This window comes from Haliotis rubra, unplaced genomic scaffold, assembly GCF_003918875.1.
Source record: "Haliotis rubra isolate DU_JTF1 unplaced genomic scaffold, ASM391887v1 Scf302, whole genome shotgun sequence".
NCBI classification, from domain to species: Eukaryota; Metazoa; Mollusca; class Gastropoda; order Lepetellida; family Haliotidae; genus Haliotis; species Haliotis rubra.
The window spans coordinates 38939-61821 of record NW_025766972.1 but is presented as its reverse complement, the minus strand read 5'-3'; the positions used below and the strand labels follow the sequence as shown (position 1 = coordinate 61821).

The 22883-nt window shown below is 43.3% G+C and overlaps 1 protein-coding gene across 1 annotated transcript; it reads right to left on the bottom strand.

Moving 5' to 3' along the window:
- Nucleotides 1-290: 290 nt before the first annotated feature.
- Nucleotides 291-22883, bottom strand: LOC124282743 (metalloreductase STEAP4-like). The gene is made up of 2 exons (XM_046718764.1): nucleotides 22838-22883; nucleotides 291-2196 (listed from the first exon to the last, which is right to left on the bottom strand). The coding sequence occupies exons 1-2, from the start codon at nucleotides 22853-22855 to the stop codon at nucleotides 748-750; spliced, it is 1467 nt and encodes a 488-aa protein (XP_046574720.1). The 5' UTR covers nucleotides 22856-22883; the 3' UTR covers nucleotides 291-747.

Below are 22883 nucleotides of genomic sequence, written 5' to 3'. Positions count from 1 at the left end.
TGTAATAGTACCCTAAACGCATAATGGAAAACAACAATAATGGACAATTTCTGTGATATTTCTGCGGAAAAAGCATTTTACCACACTTAGGTCTTAAAGTTCGAGATTCGATATCATAAAATCCGATATTTCTAAGATGCTAAGACCATGGGTTTGTTGGTTCTGCCACTGTGATAAGTACGTACGATGTGTATCGTCTAAGGCCTCCCTCCATTAGACAAGTGGAGGAGATGGATAACTGATAAGAATATTGTACGTCGTTGTGAAAACAAAGGAATCTTGATGCTTTAAACCAAATTTAAAACATGCATAGTTCTAAAAGCTGATGTTTAAAGCTCTCTCTCTCTCCCTCTCTCTCTCTCTCTCTCTCTCTCTCTCTCTCTCTCTCTCTCTCTCTCTCTCTCTCACACACACACACACACACACACACACACACACACACACAGAGAGAGATAAGGTGTCCAGGTGAAATTACACCAGCTGCTGGCAATGAAAGCACAGCAACTCCCAGTGAAACACACACACACCATTGCGCAGCTCGGTGTTCATTGTGTCGCCCACTGGATAATCCTTTACAGACTCAAATGTTTACAGGTCGCCAGCATATTAATGTACCACAGCTACAGTCCAACAGACGAACAAAAACGGAAGCGTTGCTGGATTAACCAGGTCCGGATTAGGAAGGTCCTTCTTTATCACACCACACAGTCGCACGTTGGTGTACGTAAATTCGTTGACATTGACCCCTCACAGCATCCGCATTAATTCCGTATCCCCCCGAGTTTTAACGCGGGAGTGGGGTAAGCACGGGTGGTTGTTTCGCTCCCATCCTTTTCGTACTTTGGACACATATTTGTTCACGCAAGGCAGCAGGAGAATCAGTTTCATTATAAACACAGTCACTGGTAGTATAAGACACAGAAATGAAATGAAACCAAAAGTTTTAGGAAATCCGTACTTCACCCAGCCAGGAACTCCCATTATCATCACGTGACAAATGGAAAGAAACAGTACAGTATAGCCGAGCGTTGATTGGACGAAACGCCACTCGCGCCAGTTCAACGAATCCCCGACAGAAGGCAGAGTAGTGGTTGCTAGGAGACAAAGAAAGATGAAGGCAATGATGCCAACGAGACACGCGGCCTCGCCTTTCCATATCATCAGTGTCTTCATAGGAAGGTGAAGGTCGGTAGTTAGGTTGCCAGGTATAGTTATGGCGGTGGATTGAAACCATGAACTGTAGTACGTCGGGCTTATTAACAAAATGGATATCAGCACATGCGCGAAAACGAGAATGAAACAAATGATACCCAACTGTTTTCTTGATTTTAGCCAGTAATCCATCCATTTTGGAAAACGTTTGTTTTTTGTTCCATAAACCATCTGCAGAAATCCAGCAATACATCCAGGCATATAGGTCAAGGCCATTAACGTAATGGCTGTCGTGCAGAGTGGTTTGTTCAACACTTTCAAAAAAATCTGATCCCATCTATACGCCGTCCTGGCTATGAAACAGATGTATGTGATGTACAAACACCACAAGATGAATATTGCAAACGTGAAGAATATTGGCACCTTCCATCCTGGGAACAATCGTAGAACAAACGCCTCTATTCTGCGTGCCGACACCAAACCGCCAAAGTCCACAGGCGCAAAACCCATATCACGCGCAATATTGCACACTACATCTCGAGCCGTGACGTCATTTCCGGCGACGAAAACCTTTCTACTTCCGCCGGCGATGTCGTTTTCCATGACGTAAGCGGAGATAATGTTGAAGGCCTTGACGATTTTGGCTTTTGGTAGAAAGGTCATCAAATATTCTGAGTTGGACATTTTGCCAGAGATGTTTTCCCTGTTCGATACATCAATGACAATTTTATCTGCAAACAGCTCTCCCAGCGGCGAAAATGTATCGTTGAAGTTCTCCACGTGAACCGATATGAAGACAACGGTGCACATTCGCACACATTCCGTGATGGTTGTGAGCCGAAGGTCACACAAGCACTCGTCATATTCCGATAGTTGTCGGTACCCAGGGCTTCGACTGCCGATGATGACGTCATAGCCAGAAAAGATCAACCGTTTTGCAAGAGCTCTTCCGAAATTGCCAGTTCCGATGATTCCAACTCTCTTGGCACTTTCTTTATTTTCTCCCTCCATCACAACTTCTGGTGGGTTGGGTCCGCCGATATTCTGAATCATAAAAAGGTATATGTGAAAACGATGCATTAGGCTGTCATACAGACCCTGAAACAAAAATACCAAATACAAACCATTCAAGTCTATAATTTGTTGGAAGTCAAGATAACCACAGTTGCGGGCTGAAAAATGAAGAAAGCCCTTGGGCTCCTTTTTGTTATATTTATTAATATATGTTGGAACGTTTTCTCCGTAACATGTGTTTATTTCAAAGACTATATGTTGGTCTAGGTATGTATCCACACATGCAAAATGTAACGCACCTACCATCTACCATAGGAAAAAATACAGACATACATACATACAGACATACATTTTATTCAATAATAGGCCACTGGCCCAAAATACATTCATAGATATGATAAGAAGTTACATGCGTTTTACATAAAAACATCAGAATCTCTTATTTCCCAACATGATATAAAAATAGGCATAAATTATTTATAAAATTTATGTTTGTTGAAGTCATTATGTTTAAAAAGCTGTGTTGTGAAATAGGATGTTTCAAACATTTATCCAGAAACCTATTCCTTATATCTCGATAGGCTTTACAAAAAAGTAAAACATGTATTTCATCTTCAATTTAATAAATATCAATTTTGTGGTCAAAAGGACAGAATCTTGAATCATAAGGGACATTTTTATATCTACCGGTCTCAGAACTAAGTTTAAATTTACCGCATCTTAATTTTGTTAAGTTTTTTCTTAAATATTGGGTAATATGTACACTGAGAAAAGTTTCAACATTCAGGATGGACTTGAAAGTATATATAGAACACTTGGTTGTATGTTGTAGGGATGAGTGCCAATCTTGTGAAAGGTTATCAGACAATCTTTGCTTAAAAACAGAAATGAAACCATCAATATCGCCAATGTCCTGTGAAATCTAAACAAAGCCAAACCCAAATCTAAATAAAATATTCTTGATATGAGATGCCCATGTCGTCCGTCCAGAACTAAGTTTAAATTTACCGCATCTAAATTTTGTTAATTTTTTTCTTAAATATTGGGTAATATGTACACTGAGAAAAGTTTCAACATTCAGGATGGACTTGAAAGTATATATAGAACACTTGGTTGTATGTTGTAGGGATGAGTGCCAATCTTGTGAAAGGTTATCAGACAATCTTTGCTTAAAAACAGAAATGAAACCATCAATATCGCCAATGTCCTGTGAAATCTAAACAAAGCCAAACCCAAATCTAAATAAAATATTCTTGATATGAGATGCCCATGTCGTCCGTCCAGATTCATCCAAAGACTTTTAGCATTAAATAAAACTGATGAGGTAATCTAAAACTTGGAAGAGTTAAAAGTCTACACCAATATTTAACTGCCCTTGACATATCAGTAAGTTGAAGTGGGAATCTGCCACATTCACCAAGAACCATATCGTTGCATGTATTTTCACCAATTTTAAGAAATATTTACATGTCTTTATCTGGATTTGTTCAATGAATTTACAATGGGTAACACCCCAAATTTCTGACCCGTAACAAAGGATAGGTTTAACCATAGCATCAAATATTTTAAAAAGAACCCCACATGACAGATAACCTACTCTATTTTGGTATCTACAGATAGCCATAAGGGCTTTATTGGCTTGAGAAGCAAGAGTAGTGTGAGCTTTAGTCTAAACTAGCCTAGGAGTGAACACAATACCCAAATACCTATAGTATGAAACAACTCCCAGTCTTTGACCCTAAAGAAACCACTTTTCATACTGTCTAAAGGGGGCCACTATTCCTGAAAACAATAACTTCAGTCTTATCAATGTTGACCTTCATACCAGTAAGTTGACAAAACTTCTCAAGACCATGAATCTTCTTCTGAAGCTGGAAAGCAGTATCCGAGACTGAGGAAACATCATCCGCAATCATTAGAGCATATATAGATTATTAAGATCAGGTGTAATAAATATACCACGGCACCAAATTGCTCCATACTTGTCATGGGCTGATTAATAAAGATAATAAACAATTGGGGACTGAGGGTGCAACCCTGCCTAGTACCTATACTACAATCAAAATAGCTTGAAAGACCTTGGGATGTTCTGACACAAGCTGACAACCTACCATGCATTGATACAAGGATGTTATCAAATTTACCACCTATATCAACTTTTTTTAGACTTGAGAATTTTATGATTAATTGTATCAAAGGCCTTTGAGAAATCTATAAACAGACAATAGAACCTTCCTTTCTTCTTACATGAATATTTCTGTACCATAGCTTGAAGTACGAAAATGTGGTCATTAGTAGAATAATTACTCCTAAATCCTGCCTGAGCTTCATGAATAATATCCTTCTCCTCACGCCAAACCTGTAACCTACTGTTGAGAATGAAAGTGAATATTTTACACACATAATCAATAAGAGAGATACCTCTAAAATTATTGGGGTTACTTTGTACACCAGATTTGTGAAAAGGACAAATAATGCTATTACCCCAAAACACGGAAAATACCACCTTGAAAAATCTTGTTAAACAACACTGTTAAATAATTGCTGATAAAAGTCTTAGAAGCTTTAATAAAGTCAATTGCAATACCATCTGGTCCAGGAGACTTATTGTTTGCCAGTTTATAAATGGGAAGTAAGACTTAGTTTTCAGTAATGTCACAATTTAATGTTTTTAGCCCTTCATCCTTGATGGACTCTGAATTGATATCACTGTCATACACATTATCAGAATTCTCAGTTAGAAGCCCTGAGAAGTGATTGAACCAGTCTTCACAGCTTATATCGTACGTAGTGTCACATGTTGAGGTTGAACCTGATTGCTTTAATATTTTCCAGAATTCCTTTGGGTTGTCTCTTGCTGCAGTAAGGTTATATTTTTGTACATCAAAGTATGCTCTTCGTTTGCTGTTGAAAGTCTTCTTGAAAGAATTACGCAAGGTTTTATAAATCACAATATCCAGGTTAGAGTCTCTATGATCTCTTAATGCTTTATATTTCATATTTTTTAATTGTTCAAGTTCTTGGTCCCACTATGGGGGTTGAGGTTTGGAATTAATATTATGGTAACCTGAAAATATCTTCTTATCGTAGTCTGCAGCTCGTTGATACAGTTCAGTGAAAACATTTAATGAATCTTCAATATTGGTGTCTATACAGTGATAAAATTAACTACGGATATTTCCAAACAATTCTTGGAACTTAGAGATAAACAGATCACAGAGCTCTCCATTCCACACATATTTAGTCCATATTGTTGTTGAAGTACTTTCTGCAGAATTACTAGTTGGAGAATTTGATAGTACAGTTGACTGTAGTGCACCAATCATGTTGGCTGACTGACTGACTGACCGACTGAGTTTGGTTTTACGCCGCTTTTAGCAATATTCCAGCAACATCACGGCAGGGGACACCAGAAATGGGCTTCACACATTGTACCCATGTGGGGATTCGAACCCGGGTCTTCGGCGTGACGAGCCAACGCTTTAACCACTAGGCTACCGCACCGCCCCCAATCATATTGGTAAGTGATCGGACACATCACAAGTACCAACACCAAACTCAGCAACTCTAGGAAACAATAGTAAATTAAGAACAAGTATATGTTTTGAACGTTTGCATCGCCATACAGGGGTTTCAGCAAGGTTTTATACGTCCAAAACCTAGTTTACTTCGCGTTTTTAATTTCCCCTACTGGTTTTATAAATCCCCAAGTTAGTTCGGGTTTTATAAAAAACCCATTTTTAATTCGGGGTTTTTAAATTCCCAAACAGGGGATGTTTTAAACGTGGGATTTACTTAGGATATTTGTGTTGTGATTCAACTTTTTACTTAGGGTTCTAAAAATGCCCCTACGGGGATTTCGGCAAACATTTAAATGTTCAGAAGTCTAAAACCCGATTTACCGCGGGCTTTGATCCCGTTTATGCAACGTGTGTCTAATGCAGATCATAGCAGCAATAAGCCAAACTCACTTGTATATTTTGACTAAATGAACCCACAAAAGCCAGGTGAGTTAACATCGAATGAAAAACCTCCGACATAACTGATGTAATCCACACATCCGTGATGAACAATATTCCCAGAATAACGGATATTGGAGCTGGACGCCGAAAACATCCGGATTTCAAATTGAAATAACACCCCAGTCAAATCCGTACACGCACATATACTTACATACAAAAGTACCTTCATTTTACGAGTGTATTGATAACTAAAATTACATTGCAATCATGAGACTGGTACTACATTACTTTCGTTGATAAATATTCATTGTATACTGAACCGCAAAAGAAACGCGATTTTCAAAACCAAATGCTTAATTTTGTTCTTACCAGGTGGTGTTTTCACTATGACTGTACCGTTTTGTTAACATGTTTTTCAATCCAAATTGACAGTTATTACCAACATCAGTGTGTTTTCTGATGAAAAAGCATATGGACCAAACGTACCTAAAAAGACAGAAGCGGTAAAAGGTTCCGTATGACATTCGCGAAAATGCACGTGCATATCGTGACAACCCTACCAATGAAAGCGAGTCCCAAACTCGCCTGAAATAATTCTTGTGTTGACACAATCGCCATACCACGACTTACGAGAGATGAGAGGAACCAAGCCTTGGGACGATTGCAAGCTTAACACGGAGGGTACCCAATCTTTTAAATGTTCATGTCAGGATAATCTACCGACAGCAGAAACAGTATCAGGCCACTAACAGCATCCCAGACCCACCACGCAGTGGATGACCTGCAGTAACATCACAACGTCAAGACCGACAGATTGTGCACAATCATCTGAAGGATCGCTTCACCAGAGCCACCGAAACAGCTCGCCAGACCACTGGGACACACAAGAGACCCATAAGTGCCGATACAGTGTGTCGATGTTTGCGTGAAAGACACTTCTGCTGTCACTGACCATGCCGTGGTCCTGTCCTCACCGCTCATCATCGCCAAAACCGACTGCAATGGGCAACTCAGCATCGAAATTGACGTTATCGAAAATGGAGAACTGTGTTTTTTCTGATGAAAGCCGATATTGTGTTTCCACGACCGATGGCAGAGTGAGAGTATGCTGCTGTGGAGGAGGAGGAGTGCTGCTGCTGCTGCTGCTGTGGAGGAGGAGGAGTGCTGCTGCTGCTGCTGCTGCTGCTGTGGAGGAGGAGGAGTGCTGCTGCTGCTGCTGCTGCTGTGGAGGAGGAGGAGTGCTGCTGCTGCTGCTGCTGTGGAGGAGGAGGAGTGCTGCTGCTGCTGTGGAGGAGGAGGAGTGCTGCTGCTGCTACTGCTGCTGCTGTGGAGGAGGAGGAGGAGAGGGTTGTTGATGTTTGTACATGCATGGTTGAGTACTGTCATAGTAAAATGTTTGTTATATGTATTTTGTGTTTACATCGGAGTCATGGGTGGGCAAATGTCTTATTCATAGTTGGAGAACAGTGTGAATCAATATGTTGTCTCCACATGAATGAGTGTCTTGTCATACCCAACAAAACATCATGAATTGGTACCTATGGATGTGTTATTCCCTGATGTCATTCATATGGATATGATGAAGAGAGGTAAGTTGACTTCATGTACACTAGAATAGTCTTTATCCCCAACACTCGTTCAATCTGATGATGATGAAAATCTTAATCTGTGTTACGATGTATTCTGTGTTACAATGTAAGGACTGAAGGTAGGACGTTGTATACATTTGAATTTCACATTCTCAATAGTTATAGTTATAGTTAGTCAGACGGTAATTGATACTGTGATAACGGGTGCTCGCTTTGAGATAAAAGAGAAATACACTGGTAGTATATCCACAATGTTTAATCAGTCCAGAGATGTGTAGTTGAGAGGCTGAGCTATTGAAAATATAAATCCAGTGAATCACACATTATAATCCAAGGTTGTTTAGTAATCCAATAAGAAATACACCAGTTTGTATATCCACAATGTGTAATCACTAGGTGTAGTGACTGAGCTGTGTATGACATGGGGCTGTTTGGTGGACTTTATATACCCACCAGAGTCTAAAAATAGAAACATAACTTATGGTCTAAAAATAGAAACACCAGATGTTGATATGACTCATGGTCTAAATATAGATTTTGATACCATAATGATCCTATTCTAAATATAACCTGTTGCCAGGGGGCTATTCTAAAAATAGATTTTGATGCCATAAAGGCCTTGATATTACTGACGTTGACATGACTGTTTCCAAATGGAATATACAGATAAAAACAAACAGTACGCCTCTTATCGAATATTTATGATAAAAACAAACATACTGCACTGTTTTATATATTCAGTAGTGTTACATCAGCAATAAAAAACAATATTTTGTACGTTACGTCTATTCCGTCATGAAATATCCAACGGTTACACCAGCATAAGATATTGATGACCAGCTCTCCCCGGAGATACGCAAAACAAGTATCCTCAAAGTAAAAAGTGCCGCAACCATGAAAACAGATGTGAGTGAGTGAGTGTAGTTTTTCGCCGCTTTTAGCAATATTCCAGCAATATCACGGCTGGGGACACCAGAAATGGGGCTTCACACATTGTACCCATACGGGAAATCGAGCCCAGGACTTCGGCATGACAAGCGAACGCTTTAACCACTAGGCTACCCCACCGCCCCTGAACACAGATGTAGCAGTAAAATAATCATACGGTCAACTAAAAATATAAATATATCTATGCAGTGGTTTTAAAAGCATATCTGGAAGATAACAGAACACACAGCTTTGCATTTTTTGCAAGCTTAAATAGGACTGTTAAACTCTCAATCGATGCGACTCTTTCAGGAAGTATCAGAGACTGAGTCAAGCCAGTAAACAACATACGTACCTTACCTGCAGTGAGTTTGTGAATAAATGGCTGGTTGACCCTCACAGATACGTGGAAGTGCAGGCTGACCTGTCGACCTTGCTTGTTATTGTTTGGTTGGAGTTGTGTAATTTCTGTTAAATGGGCTGCTGTCTGTCTGTCTGTAGTAAATGTCATGACATATTTTGCAGCATGTTGGGGATAATGAGGCACTAAATGTTAAATGTGCGAATTACGATCGGTTTAAATAAGGTGTGTTAGAGTAAATGGGGCGGTGGCTGTCAACACAACCGTTAACGTCAGGATGGTTTGTGGTGTAGACGTGCACGGTGTTAAAGGTGTTATTGTAGATGTATCATTATCATCATCATCATCATCATCATCATATTCCAAATATTCCTCCAGAAATACTGTTTAATCATCATAACTATCAGCATTGTCGTCATGGGTGAGGTGAGGTGAGGTGAGGTGAGGTGAGGTGAGGTGAGGTGAGGTGAGGTGAGGTGAGGTGAGGTGAGGTGAGGTGAGGTGAGGTGAGGTGAGGTGAGGTGAGGTGAGGTGAGGTGAGGTGAGGTGAGGTGTGGTGAGGTGAGGTGAGGTGAAATTGGGTTTAACGTTGTGCTTGAGAATATTTCGCTCATATGACGACGAGCATGCGTGTGTATGTGTATGTGCGACTGCTTAGCCCAGACTGAAGCTGGTTTTATAGTGTTAGCCGACTGAGATACCATGCCGCAGTGAAGCATGAATACCCTACTCAGACACATTATTCTGACTCCGAGCCAACCAGTCCTTGTTGTACCCATTAATGCTGAGCGCCAGGCAGGGACCAACAAGTACTATATTTTAACGTCTTTTGGTATGACGCAGTCGGGTAACGAACCCGCGATCTTCCGCTCTCCGGGCGGACGCTCTAACCACTGCACCACGGAGGCGGTGCATTGTTGTCATAATTGTCATCATGATCATGATCGTAGTCATCACAAACTCCCCCACGTTCATCGTTATCATAATCGGCGTTCAAAAACAGCGTGGTCAGTTTGAGTGAGTGAGTGAGTTTAGTTTTACGCCGCTTTTAGCAATATTCCAGCAATATCACGGCGGGGGACACTAGAAATGGACTTAACACATTGTGCCCATGTGGGGAATCGAATCCCGCATGGTCAGTTTTACTAGTAGTAGTAACATAATAATACATGTAAATGTCTTCTTTTATTTTCGTCATATGAGCGAAATATTCTCAAGCACGACGTAAAACCCAATTTCACCTCACCTTACCTTCTTTTAATTATTTTGAGTTGCATTGAAGCCTTGTTGAAGTTTCGCGTTCTAGAAATTAACAACAGTTTCTAAAACTAGTTTTAAACACGCACAATTCATACGCACACACACGGCACATGAATGCAACTACTCTGTTTATCATATTCGTCTGTAATTCTGACAATACCAGTATCAATTACACCACCATCGTCTGGAACATTACACACATAGATTTCACTTGCTGCATGTATTACTGTAACTGTATCCGCAGCCCGTAGCCATCGCTACCCTACCCCCCTCCCTGGTCACCTGTGTCTACCTGTGTGGAGAGATGGCGCTTTGATCAATGTCGCTGATTTATGAGATGCTCAGACAACAATAAACTCGAGACAATGTAAACGCTCTATAATTTGCTATAAATTATAACCTTAATAACGGGTTTTTGAACAGCTTCACGTCATTGCTTATTTATGGCTGTTCTCACACCGGGTGAGTACAAAATGAACCTGTAATAACTTATGTAGATCGATGCTCATGATGTTGATCACTGAATTCTTTTGTCCAGATTCGATTATTTACAAACGGCCGCCATGTAGTTGGAATATTGCGGAATGTGGCTTTAAACAATGAACAATACAACACTTATGTAGATCAAATCTCTGTTGTATAGTCTGATTCAGAAACAGGTTATATTTATTATCTGAATTATTCACATTTTAGAAAACAACACCCATTCGCCTTAACAACATTGGCGTTGATTATCTAGATACCAAATACGACATTTACTCAAACCGTGGCTTTAGATACGTCTCAATGTTAAACTTAAACCTGCATATAACGAAGCCCCTTTAATCCGACAGTACAGTTCTCTGTGAAATCGTCCGGAATAATGAATAATTAGAACAGAACATGAAGTAACGGCCTGTCTTTCACGCTCTTAAGAGAAACCGTCAGTAACGAGGTGTACTGATAATGTAGGTTTGTACAAACGGTGTTCCGCTGTAGAATACAAGAATTATCCGAAACAATCTGAAGAGAAAGATAATACTTTAGAAATGAATCATGCAGTCTAAACATGATTCATCGGGACTGAAAATTCTCTGGACAATTGCAATCTTTGTTTGTCTGTTTGTATAACGCCGTTCCAGCAATATTCTAGCTATTAGACAGAGGTCTGTAAATAATGTACGGACTAGATAACCCAATGGTGGACATTATGCATATCGATCTACACAATTGAGTGAGTGAATGAGTTTAGGTTTACGCCGCTTTTAGCAATATGTCAGCAATATCACGGCAGGAGACACCAGAAATGGGCTTCATCTACACAACTGGGATACGATGACATGTGTCAATCAAGTCAGCGAGCCTGACCTCCGGATCCCGTTAGTCACCTCTTACGACAAGCATGGGTTGCTGAAGGCAATTCTAACCCGGATCTTTATTGTACACCCAAAATGGATGACAACACATGTATTTGTATGCATACAAGAACAACACTACCTCCGTAAACGAGCCCGTTTATCCAGCCACTGTTAATCAGAACGACTTCAGGGGAAAACAGGCAGTCTTGTTTAGTTCTACAAGCTGTGGCTTCCTCATACGGGAATAACCACCTAACGCCAAATCGCGTGCCTTGGCTTTTAGTTGTTTTACAGTGGGGGGCTTTGCTACGGGGTCATGTGTGATAATGTGACTAACCCGGCTCTCCCCAGGTGGGAATAACCTGTCAACCCTAGCTCTTTTTCTCGGAGTTTTAGTTGTTTTACCGTGGGAGGGGCTTGCAGGCCTAGTAACCGCAACAAGGCTGATTTCCTCATTTTAGAGAAACCAATTACACCCCGCTGTCTCGCGATCTGCTTGAGCTCACGAATAGTAGACATAGTTGCGTACACACCTAAGTATATCAATCTCTAATTGGGCCGCCGGCAAGGGCCAACCTTGATAAAAAAAAGTGAGGCGCTCATAAAATCCTTTAGTAAATATCTAGATAGGCCTTATCGATTATACCCTCGGCCCACCCGGAACATGCGCAGCATAGTAGGGTGTTTTGTATTACTTGCAACGAGTCGTCAACAAGTATATCTATCTCCCCATGCACATCTACTCGCCCCCCATCAAAGTAATTCCAAGTGTGCCCAGCCCACGGCACATCAAACCCTACTTTCACCATGATTGTAAATGAGCACCCCTTATATAGTTCGCTAACAATCATGGGTTTGAGGACACTGATATCTATACTTTTCCCCACATCCATCTGCCAGCTTCTCAGGCAACTTTCCCTGGGCTCAATTTCCACAAACATAGTTATACCTAGGTGTGCACAGTCTCTAATTGGGGACTTATCCTGAGAAGGTGCCTACATTCTTTTATGTAGGCCTTTTTATTCTTGTAGATGAGATGATGTCTGACTACGTTCGCCCCGTGAGCTTTGCATAGGCAGTAGTGCCCTTTCACCCCGATATCACACACAGAACACGTGTAGTTAGGGCTTCCCATGTGGAAACAACAGTACCCCTCAGTCCTACATCTTCTACCACAGGCTTCTTTCTTCCCCATAAGTATGTATTCGCATCGGTATGGAGCAGGTCTCATCTTTGGCATTTGTCAAGGGCCTCCCACAGGTAAAGTCGGCGTTCCTGGGGAATGGGAAGGAAGTATGACGCAATACCAGTGTATATCTGGGTCATAGCCGATCCTATAGTCTTTGTCATCATGGCCCCGAGTCTAGTTTTACTTAGCATTTACTTAGCATTTGCTTAGCTTTGCTTAGCTTTGCTTAGCTTTGCTTAGCTTTGCTTAGCTTTGCTTAGCTTTTACTTAGCATTGCTAAGCTAAAACACCCTATGGGTCACGGGTTGGTCGGTCTTGAGCACAAACTTAGCATGCTTAGTTTCAGCGAGCTGTTTCTTCACCCGTTCCCATTCTAATTTACTCATCACATCGTTCTCTCTCAAACACTCCTCAAACGAATCCCTGTCCTTGCAGTGGAATAAGGCCACCCATCGCGTCTGCTCCCTGAGGTCTTTCAACACCGAGTTGAACTTCTGCGTTAGCACCCAGACGCTGTGATTTGTGTGCCGGCCGGAGAAGGCCAGGTACGATAGCATGTCTCTCTTTTTTGTTATCTCGAGATTAGCGCTGCAGTCGTCCAGTATGAACAGCGTCGACTCCCCTTTAAATTTGTTGTGATAAGCTTTCAAACAGTCCTGCAGACGTGTCCCCGGGACGACTCTGTGTACGTCCGGGTCCGTCATCACCCAAGGTCTTTCCGTGTACGTTCTATTCATGTTCAGAGTAGGGCACATGATAACGATGTTGTCGAACACATCCCTGTAGTACCCCCTCCAACATATCCAGCACGAAAACGGTCTTCCCACAACCAGTCTGTCCGCACACTATGACGCAGTGTGGGTCGCGGGGCAAATCAATGCCGGCAGGCAAATCAGTAGATGGCTTGCACGAATCTCCCATTGTCTATATTAAGTTGCGCATCCATAATCACGTACAGATATAATTTCAACGTGCCCGCGGATTGAGCCTTCTTGGTAATCTGGATTGTTATCCCCTCGCTGCCGTTGTCGATGCGGCGACCGCTACCGCGCAATTTATCATCATCCGTGGATCGCATGTCCAGCCACAGCCCGTACTTGGTGGTCAAGTATTCACCGATCTGCACGGACGATAGGTCCAGGTCTTTGGTTATGTATGGGTGTTGTTTGATGGCCAGTAGCTTTTTTATCTCATCCCACTGCTGGTATGGCCTCATACCATGACTGAACAGCTGGTTGGGCACGCCCTCAATGTTCACTTCCACCTTTTCAATTTCGGGGTTGAAAAACTTCTCGCTGTCCCTTCGGAACAGCTCGTAATCCTCCACGGGGACGACCAGGATGCCTTTCATCGATCGCGTCGGCACGTTCAGGGTTGATATTCCACACAGTGTCGCTCTTATCCCGCGACGACCGATCTATGCCACAGTATGCGGTCGTACTTCCCCGAAAGTACTGGCTTCGAACCTGCCTGGCCAGCTCCGGGCTAGTGACCATGTCGAACTCCAGAGAGATGTTGTCTATGGTGTAAGTGGCCTCATCGCGAGTTCGGCGTACGCACGACTTTGCTGTAGTCGTTAAACGTGAGCTCGTATTAAAGCCTATCACCCAGCGCGCCTGGTAAAACAGTGCATGTCCTGTGAGCAACTCAAAGTCGAGCGGCACGCAGAACCTGTTCCCGTAAGCTTGGGCGATGGCCTTTTCACCGTCCGATATCTTGTCTAGCTGGTCTTGCTTGAAGCCGTATCCCATGCGCAACCGGGTCGATTTGCTGATACCTTGATACACGTCATTGACGCGTTCTCCCTCGCTTTTCCAGAGGTCCCCGTAGCAGTGAAACACATCACTGTCGTCAGTGCTCAGCACCTCGTTACCACTGATCTTGATGGTGGTTTTCTTGATGATGGCTCGACCTACGTTCCGCACTAGCTCGCGTTTGTTGTTGTCGGAGGTCAACGTGAGGTTGAACGCCAGTCGAACCGTGCCTGGTACAATGAGGTCATTCTCACCCAGGTTTGGAAATCTAACAAGCAGCGTTTGATTCTGGTCTATCTTGCTGGGATTATTGGTGATGGTCACCGACTGTCGCACGGCTCTGACGCCTAGAGGCTCTCTTGATCTTCGGAAAGGATCTAGTTTCCTACCATACATTGTTATATAAATGAAATATATAAGTTTTAATACTAAATAATGGCTGAAGGTGGTCATGATGATATACCTATGGATGATATGTGGGATGATAGTGCCCAGGCGTTCGAGGATGAAACCTCGTTCACGCAAGGCAACGAACTCATGAAGCAGGCCGTCAACGGGTTTTACGATGGGTTAAAAGGGGATAAAAATTACGTCGGGCCATTGGGGCGAAACTATTCCAAGTTTTTTTTCGATGGCAAGGGCACGCTGCGATTGAAGGCTCAACCGGAGATCGATCTCATGAATAAGCGTAAAAGAGAACCGCTTGCCTTATCAACACTCGGCAGTCGCCATGGGGGTGACTTTATCCGCGATAAACTAGGCTTCATAGATTACGGTGGCGCACGGCCTAAGCTTCCCCCGGAGGCCGTTCAAGATCTGCAAGACGTCAGGGGTGCCACATCGGATCAAGACATGACTGATAGCATTGAAAAGCTGTTGGCCACCTACCATAACAAACCCTTACCCGGGTTCGAATTTACCGTTCTGGAACTGCGGGGGCTGGACAAGGCCATGCAAACCATTCGTGGACATCTCGTGAACAACACGGCCAAACTGGACGCGATAGACGACCACATCGCCCATGAAAATGTCAAACTCGGTGAAACGGAGGACGAGACTCTGAAAGGCACCATCGAGGAATGAATACATAATTTGGAAGAGAAAAGGAAGACCCAGTTGGAAACGGCATCCTCCTTCCGAGACCAGCTTCGATCCCAGGTCAGCCGTGCGCGGGAAACCGTTGATCGAGTCCTCTACCAGGACACCACGCTAGCTGACAGGATCCAAATCCTCTTCCGAGAGCAAGGCATTACCATCGCCAGCATTCTGACTGCATTTGGCTTCATCATATCAACCCTGGTGGTGACACTGAGTGGTGGTACCCCCACGCCTGCTGGCGGCAGTGGCACACCACCAAGTGGTGGTAACTGGATAAAAAAACATCTGAAATCCCTCGGGGAGGCCCTGGCTAAACTGTCTGGTAAGGCCGCAGAAGCCCTGCCCGGCATCCTGGGTAGCATCGTCTCGTGGTTGCTGAGCGCTCTGGCTAAAACTGCCACGTGGCTTAGTCAAAACCTGTGGGCAGCCATTGTCGCCGTGGCGGGTCTGGTGTATGTAGTGGCTAAGGAATTTTTAACCAAATAAGCCCATCGCTACCCCACCAACCACCAACCACCAGGGTTACAGCCATGTAACGGTCATCCCACCCGTTTGTTGTGAGGTGATGATACGACTTGTAACCCCATTCTTTCATCTTTTCGCTGGCATCCACGAGGTGCATGTTGTGAACGATGGGGAGACCCAACCCGTGGTTCTGCTCCGGCAAACGCCAATCCGTCTTCGGGTTTAGTTCGAATTCGTTGCAAATACGTTCGTAGGCCCGTCTATCGTACTCGTTGTTTACTGCGTTCCATGCTTTGTCCTGTGGGAGCGGGGCGCTGATCTCATTGAGGATACGTTTGATCTGGTAGTACACGTGGAACGTGAACACAGACTGATTCAGCGGTCCACGCCGAGTGTCGGTTAATGTCACACCACACCCCGTTGTAGCGCACCACACGGCGAAGTTGAGTTGATTCTGCCAGAACTGCATCGGTTTGTTGAACCAAGCATGAACTACCTTAGCGTTAGTCACCGAAAACCTATACCGGTCGAACATATCTATGAACTGGGCGTTGAAATACAACCCATCAGCGACCACGATCTTGTGTGGGAAATCTATGTTCAGTTTAGGGTAAAACACTCCAAGGGAGTAAAACACTCCTTGGGAGGATGCTCCTCCTTGGGGGTACATTTTAAAACTATTATATAATGAGCATATATACTCTAACAAGTACATAACACTTCCAGGAATAACGAACGGCGAGGCCGTTCAGCTGATGCACGCGATCGATAACACGTCAGGTCAACTCGAAGTCGCACTCTGCGATATCACCTACCTACCGCGATGGACTAACATCAACGTCAACGAAAACAAGCTGTTCGTCGGTGGCGCCCGCAACCAGATAACTGACTGCTACTACAGCGTGTGCTCACTAAGTGACGAGGTCTTCAAACCATTGGGAGCCGAACTCAAGTTGAACGACGCAAATGGCACAGTGGTGTTAATCAACAATGGAAGAAACCCCTTGAGGCTCAGCCGACCATTGGTGAGGACACTCGGTACGTCGCCTGACGAGATAAAACCAACAACTACCGTCACAGGCACGAAGTTACCCGACCTAGTATCGTACCGAGAGCTGTGCATTCATCTCGGTCAAGTGAGCTCAACGTACAACATTCAAGGGGGTCACCATTCCACGATACTGAGAGCAGTACCAGTGAAAACGGAGAAATACAACGACGGCAGAACCGAGTCGTTTTCACCACGGCAGTATAAGAGGTTAACCCAGGGCAACATTCCTGAGCTGATAAAATCGGTGTTAGATATAAATCATAATCCCGTGAATATAGGATACCTCAATATAACGCTGCACATAAAATGACCAGTGCACAAGGCCCCGGAATGAAGGTGAAAAAATGCATCAATGCGAGGATCTCCGACCTCGGGGACATACACGGATTCGACGACCCTTTAATAGATGGTAAATTGTACGCCTTGCAACTGAAAAACAACATTTACAAACGCGTTGAAGTCCCCATCATTGGTGGTACTAGAAACCTAAGCGATATAGTAGATACCTCAGGATCAGACCCCAACACTCGGTACGACCGGTGATAATAGATGGGCAGTGTACCCATCGTTCGGAGGCAAACTGTTCGACTTAGAAGATGTTGAGAGCACTACCGTCACCAAAAATAAGCAGTATTCCCTCATCTTAACCGACGACGACAAGTGGGTGTTGTTGCCCGCTAAAGTCGACTGGTTTCTCAATATTAGGCTCGGCTCCCCCTACGTGTTCACGGAGAAAAAATACAACTACCTAAACAAAGTCTTGAATAATGGAACCCTGCTTGTGGCTTACGTCCCGGCTCATAGACGTAGCGTAGTCATCAGCCCAGTCGCCAGTATGGCAGCCCACATGCTATCTAGCAAGCCGGGCGTGCAAAACGTGACATTGCAGTTGGTGGCTGAATTCGAAGGCGTGGTCAACATCCTGGAGAGTCTACCGACGAACTCAATGCTGGCCATCCAAGTCTACCTAGGGGAACCATCACCGGATGAAGTTGAAATCGTAAAGGGTGTCAAACTCCGGTGAGGGCAACGACACCAGTATCACATTGGCACTATTTATGTGCAGGTGGGTGCCGACTCCAAAACCAGTCTGCAGGGAGTCACCGTGATCGTGGAAGACACGATATCACTAACCAAGATCTTCCTACCCGGCAACATACACTTCATGGGGGTGAAGTGCACCCCTGAGAGATTATCAGAAAAACAATTGGAAACTATCTCGTAATAGTATTATAGCAATGACTAGGCCCCGTCCCAACGCTACGCTTAACGATCTAGGGGACAAGGAGGGGTTCGATCAGCCCGGCAAGGTAGGCGCCTTGTATGCCCTATGCTTGAAAGGTAACGTGTATAGGCGGGCAGCAATAGTCGATCGCCCCCACGTCACACTTAACGATCTAGTAGACACGGAGGGATTCGATCAGCCCGACGAGGAAGACGCCTTGTACGTTCTGCTATTAAGAGACGGCGCCTACATACGGCAGCCTCTGGCAGACTTTAAAGAACCCAAATGGCTGATCAACATAATCCTCACCTCACCTTACATCTCTTTAAATGAAGAGGGGCATGTCACCGAAATTAAGAACACCGGCTTCACCCTCACGTCTTTCATACTGAGTTATGGAGAGGTGCTAGCTTACCAAAACCCCAGCCACCCGGGCAACCTGTTAATGCCACCCGTGGAGTCAGAGTTGAAGTCCAATACCTTAGTAGTTATGGCATCAGACTCCACACTCATCATAGAAGTCATGCTAGGGGGTAGTATTGTTAGGGATTCAGGCCTGCTCCTTTTACCTGGGGTGTCAGTATATTGGGATAACACCGTATCATCCTCCAAACGTTGCCGTATCGCCATACAATTGGGGGACCAACGGACATTACTGCTCCCCTCGATAGACCTGCCGGGGGTTGGCATAGCCCAAAAGTCCCCTATTATCGTTTCCAGTATCTTCGTACACCCGAATCTAAACCTTATAAGCCTAAAGTACGTTGACCGACTATTAACAAAAGCCCAATTAAAAAAAATCTGGTAAGATATATTATATACACACAGGATGGGGCTATACCCAGTCGTAGAGGAAGTAGCGAAGACCCTGGAAACCGTAGACGGGTTCCGCTTGAGACAGTTATGTGATGTAAAACGCCAACTAGAACAAGACCGTGACACTCGGAAAGCACTATATAAGAAGTACCATAGAGCTTTCAATATCGTGGACGGGACTGATACTGCCCTTATGACAACCAGCATGGGACTAGGGGCGGCAGGTGTTGGGTTGTTAGCCACCATCGTGGCCACACCTATAGTTCTAGGCATTGAAATAACAGCTGGGGTGGTAGGGATGGCAGGGTTGGTGCTTAAGTTTGCATCCCGCAGACTGCATCGTAAGGCATTGAAACACGATGAGATCAGGGTTCTGGCCGTAGCAAAGCTGAACACGGCACTCACTGACAGTGGGATCTCAGAGGAAGAGTTTCGTTCAATCCTCTCTGAACTCACAAAATATAACAAAATGAAACAAGAGATTCGATCCTAGTCTCGTAAGTCTGCTATCAGCGAAGACGAGAAAAAAAAAGTACATAGAACAGGGAGTACGAAAAGCCCAGCAAGCCTTTATTACAAACACCAAAGAGATCATAGGCGATTCACATTAAACTGTTTCATCGAGGTCAACGTAACACGTGCTAGTTCGCAGTCATAGCGGCACAGTAGTGCCACGTGCGACACAGTAGTGCAACGTGTGGCCGGGAAGTTAACTGGGGGTTCAAACAGTAGTAGGCAATGGCGGGTAAGATCTAAGGGTCTAACAAAAGCTTTATTTGTGAAATACAGCTTTGCAGAGGCTTTTGTTGGACTTGATCTCATACCCCCATTACTTCTACTACTTGTTAATAATAAGTCTCTGTCGACATCAGGCCAAGGGCGTATACAACTCTCAGGGTGTAAAACGGCATGTGTATTTACATATTCTTAATGGATACCATTTATATATTTATTTAATCACAAGCTATGAGCTATATATCATAATTAAATCTCTCGATGTTGGATATGATTACATATTAGAACAGTTGTAGCAAACAGTACTGCGATATTATTCATAATAGGAACAGTTAACATAAATATACATTACTGCTTTTAAATACCAACACCACAGAACAAAATTGTCTGTTGGGCTTTGTGTAATATGCATAGACTAAGTGGCATTTTGTTACATAGCATGCATGTCGGTGTCGCTGAGAGCGAAACTAAATCTTACTAATTAACACAAGCACAGATGATTAGAGTGAGTGAGTGAGTGAGTGAGTGAGTGAGTGAGTGAGTGAGTGAGTGAGTGTGTGTGAGTGAGTGAGAGTGAGTGAGTGAGTGAGTGAGTGAGTGAGTGAGTGAGTGAGTGACTGAGTGACTGAGTGAGTTTATTTTCCCGCCGCTTTTAGCAATATTCCAGCAAACCGAAACATGAGTCTCATTAACCAGTATGACCTGCTTTTCAGCCGATCCGAATTACCTCGTGTGAAAGTTAAAGGAGACACTACAAACAACTATTGTTACACTGAATTCCAATTCCTTGTTACATCAGAAAATGGTACTTGCAAATGAATTTTAATTCTAAATTTTAAAATAGTCGTATTTCTATATTTTATGACGAGGTTTAGGCAGCATGTTGTTAACTAAGACGTCACAGACTGCCCCTTTTTGATGAGGTCGTACTATGATTCACATTTCATCTGACTCACTTTTATGTGTTCTTTGCGCTTATTCAGTGTATTGTTGTAACGCAAAATGATTTCCGTTTGTCAGAGCAAGCTGTACGACAGAGCACGCTGCACGACGTGTTTGCAAGGATTAGAAGGAGCGTAGTCTTGCAATATACAAGTGCTTAGCTGTTTCATGAATGAATGAATTGGTCTCAAAATTCTGGACTGGTTATTGTACTAAGTTGCGCAATAGGACGGAACTCAATCAACATGAAACGAGACTGTTGTGTAATCAATGTTTTGACTTGAATATCAAGGCGGGAGACACCAGAAATGGGCTCCACACATTGTACCTATTTCGGGAATCAAACCCGCAAACCGAAACAAGAGTCTCATGAACCAAATCAGAAAATGACCTTCTTTTCAGCCGAGCCGAATTTTCTCGTATGAAAGTGAAAAGAGACACTACAAACAACTATGGTTACACGAAATTGCAATTCCTAGTTTCATAAGAAGCTGGTATTTACAAATGAATTTTAAGTTTATGTTTTTTTTAAAAATCGTATTTCTATATTTTATGGCAAGGTTTAGGCACCATGACGTTAACTAAGACGTCATAGACTGCCCAGGTTTGATGAGGTCGTAAAATGATTCACAATTCATCTGGCTCACTGGTTACACCTGTTATGTGTTTTCTGCGCTTATTAAATGTGTTCATCTAACGTACAATGTGATTGATACACTATCAAGGCTGTACAATACCGCCAAACATTTCTATCCGCCGAGATTCGTTTTGAGATTTCCAGATTTCCGTTTGTCAGAGCACGCTGTACGACGGAGCACGCTGCACGACGTGTTTGCAAGGACTAGAAGGAGCGAAGTGTTGCAATATACAAGTGATTAGATGTATTAAATAATAATGATGGATATTTATCTATCCAGTTGATCGAGTTGGTCTCAAAATTCTGGACTGGTTATTGTTATTGCCCAATAGGACGGAACCCAGTCAGCAGGAAACGAGACTGTTGTGTATAGTTTGACATGGAATGCATGTGGACCCGGTTTTTTGTAAATATCTCTTCATCCAATGATCCAATAGATCTCAAACTGTGCAAGTGGATGTTCTAATTAAACGTTTAGCATCATCTGAATAGGCTTTCATGATGACAGCTAGAAGTAGTCAATGTGAATGATCCAAACGGTCTATCACTATGCAGTGCACAGGTAACTATCATGAACTGAACGTACATTTACCTTTTTGACCCAACACTGCCGCTGTTACAGGTCATTGGCTCCCTCCCTCTGCAAGCAGTCTGCGTTCTGCTGTTTATTTTGTTGACAGTTACATAGACAGATTCTTTAATACAAATGCATGAAATCGGTGATTTACAATGAGGTGAGGTGAGGTGAGTTTAGGTTTACGCCGCACTCAGCAATATCCCAGCTATATGGCGGCGGTCTGTAAATAATCGAGTCTGGACCAGACAATCCAGTGATCAACAGCATGAGCATCGATCTGCGCAATTGGGAACCGATGACATGTGTCAACCAAGTCAGCGAGCCTGACCACCCGATCCCGTTAGTCGCCTCTTACGACAAGCATAGTCGCCTTTTACGACAAGCATGGGTTACTGAAGACCAATTCTAACCCGGATCTTCACGGGTCTGATTTACAATGTGATTAGTTTGTCTGACAAAACATCGACTTGCACAGTTTGAGATCGATTGGGTCATTGGATGAAGAGATATTTACAAAAAAACGGGTCCACATGCATTTCATGCCAAACTATAGTCAATGTTTTGACTTGGACTTTGATGTGGCGATCAACCTCTTTAACCACTAGGCTAAACAACCACCACAAATAATCAGAACCTGAGATGACCGTGCCATTTATACAAGCACCTGCATATACAGTGACATATTCAAACATTCAGATGTCAAAACCGTGTTAATTTCATGTTATTTACGACAGCAATTCACTCACCTGCCGACAGCACGCCATTGCAGTACAATCTTCGCGTGCGGCTCGT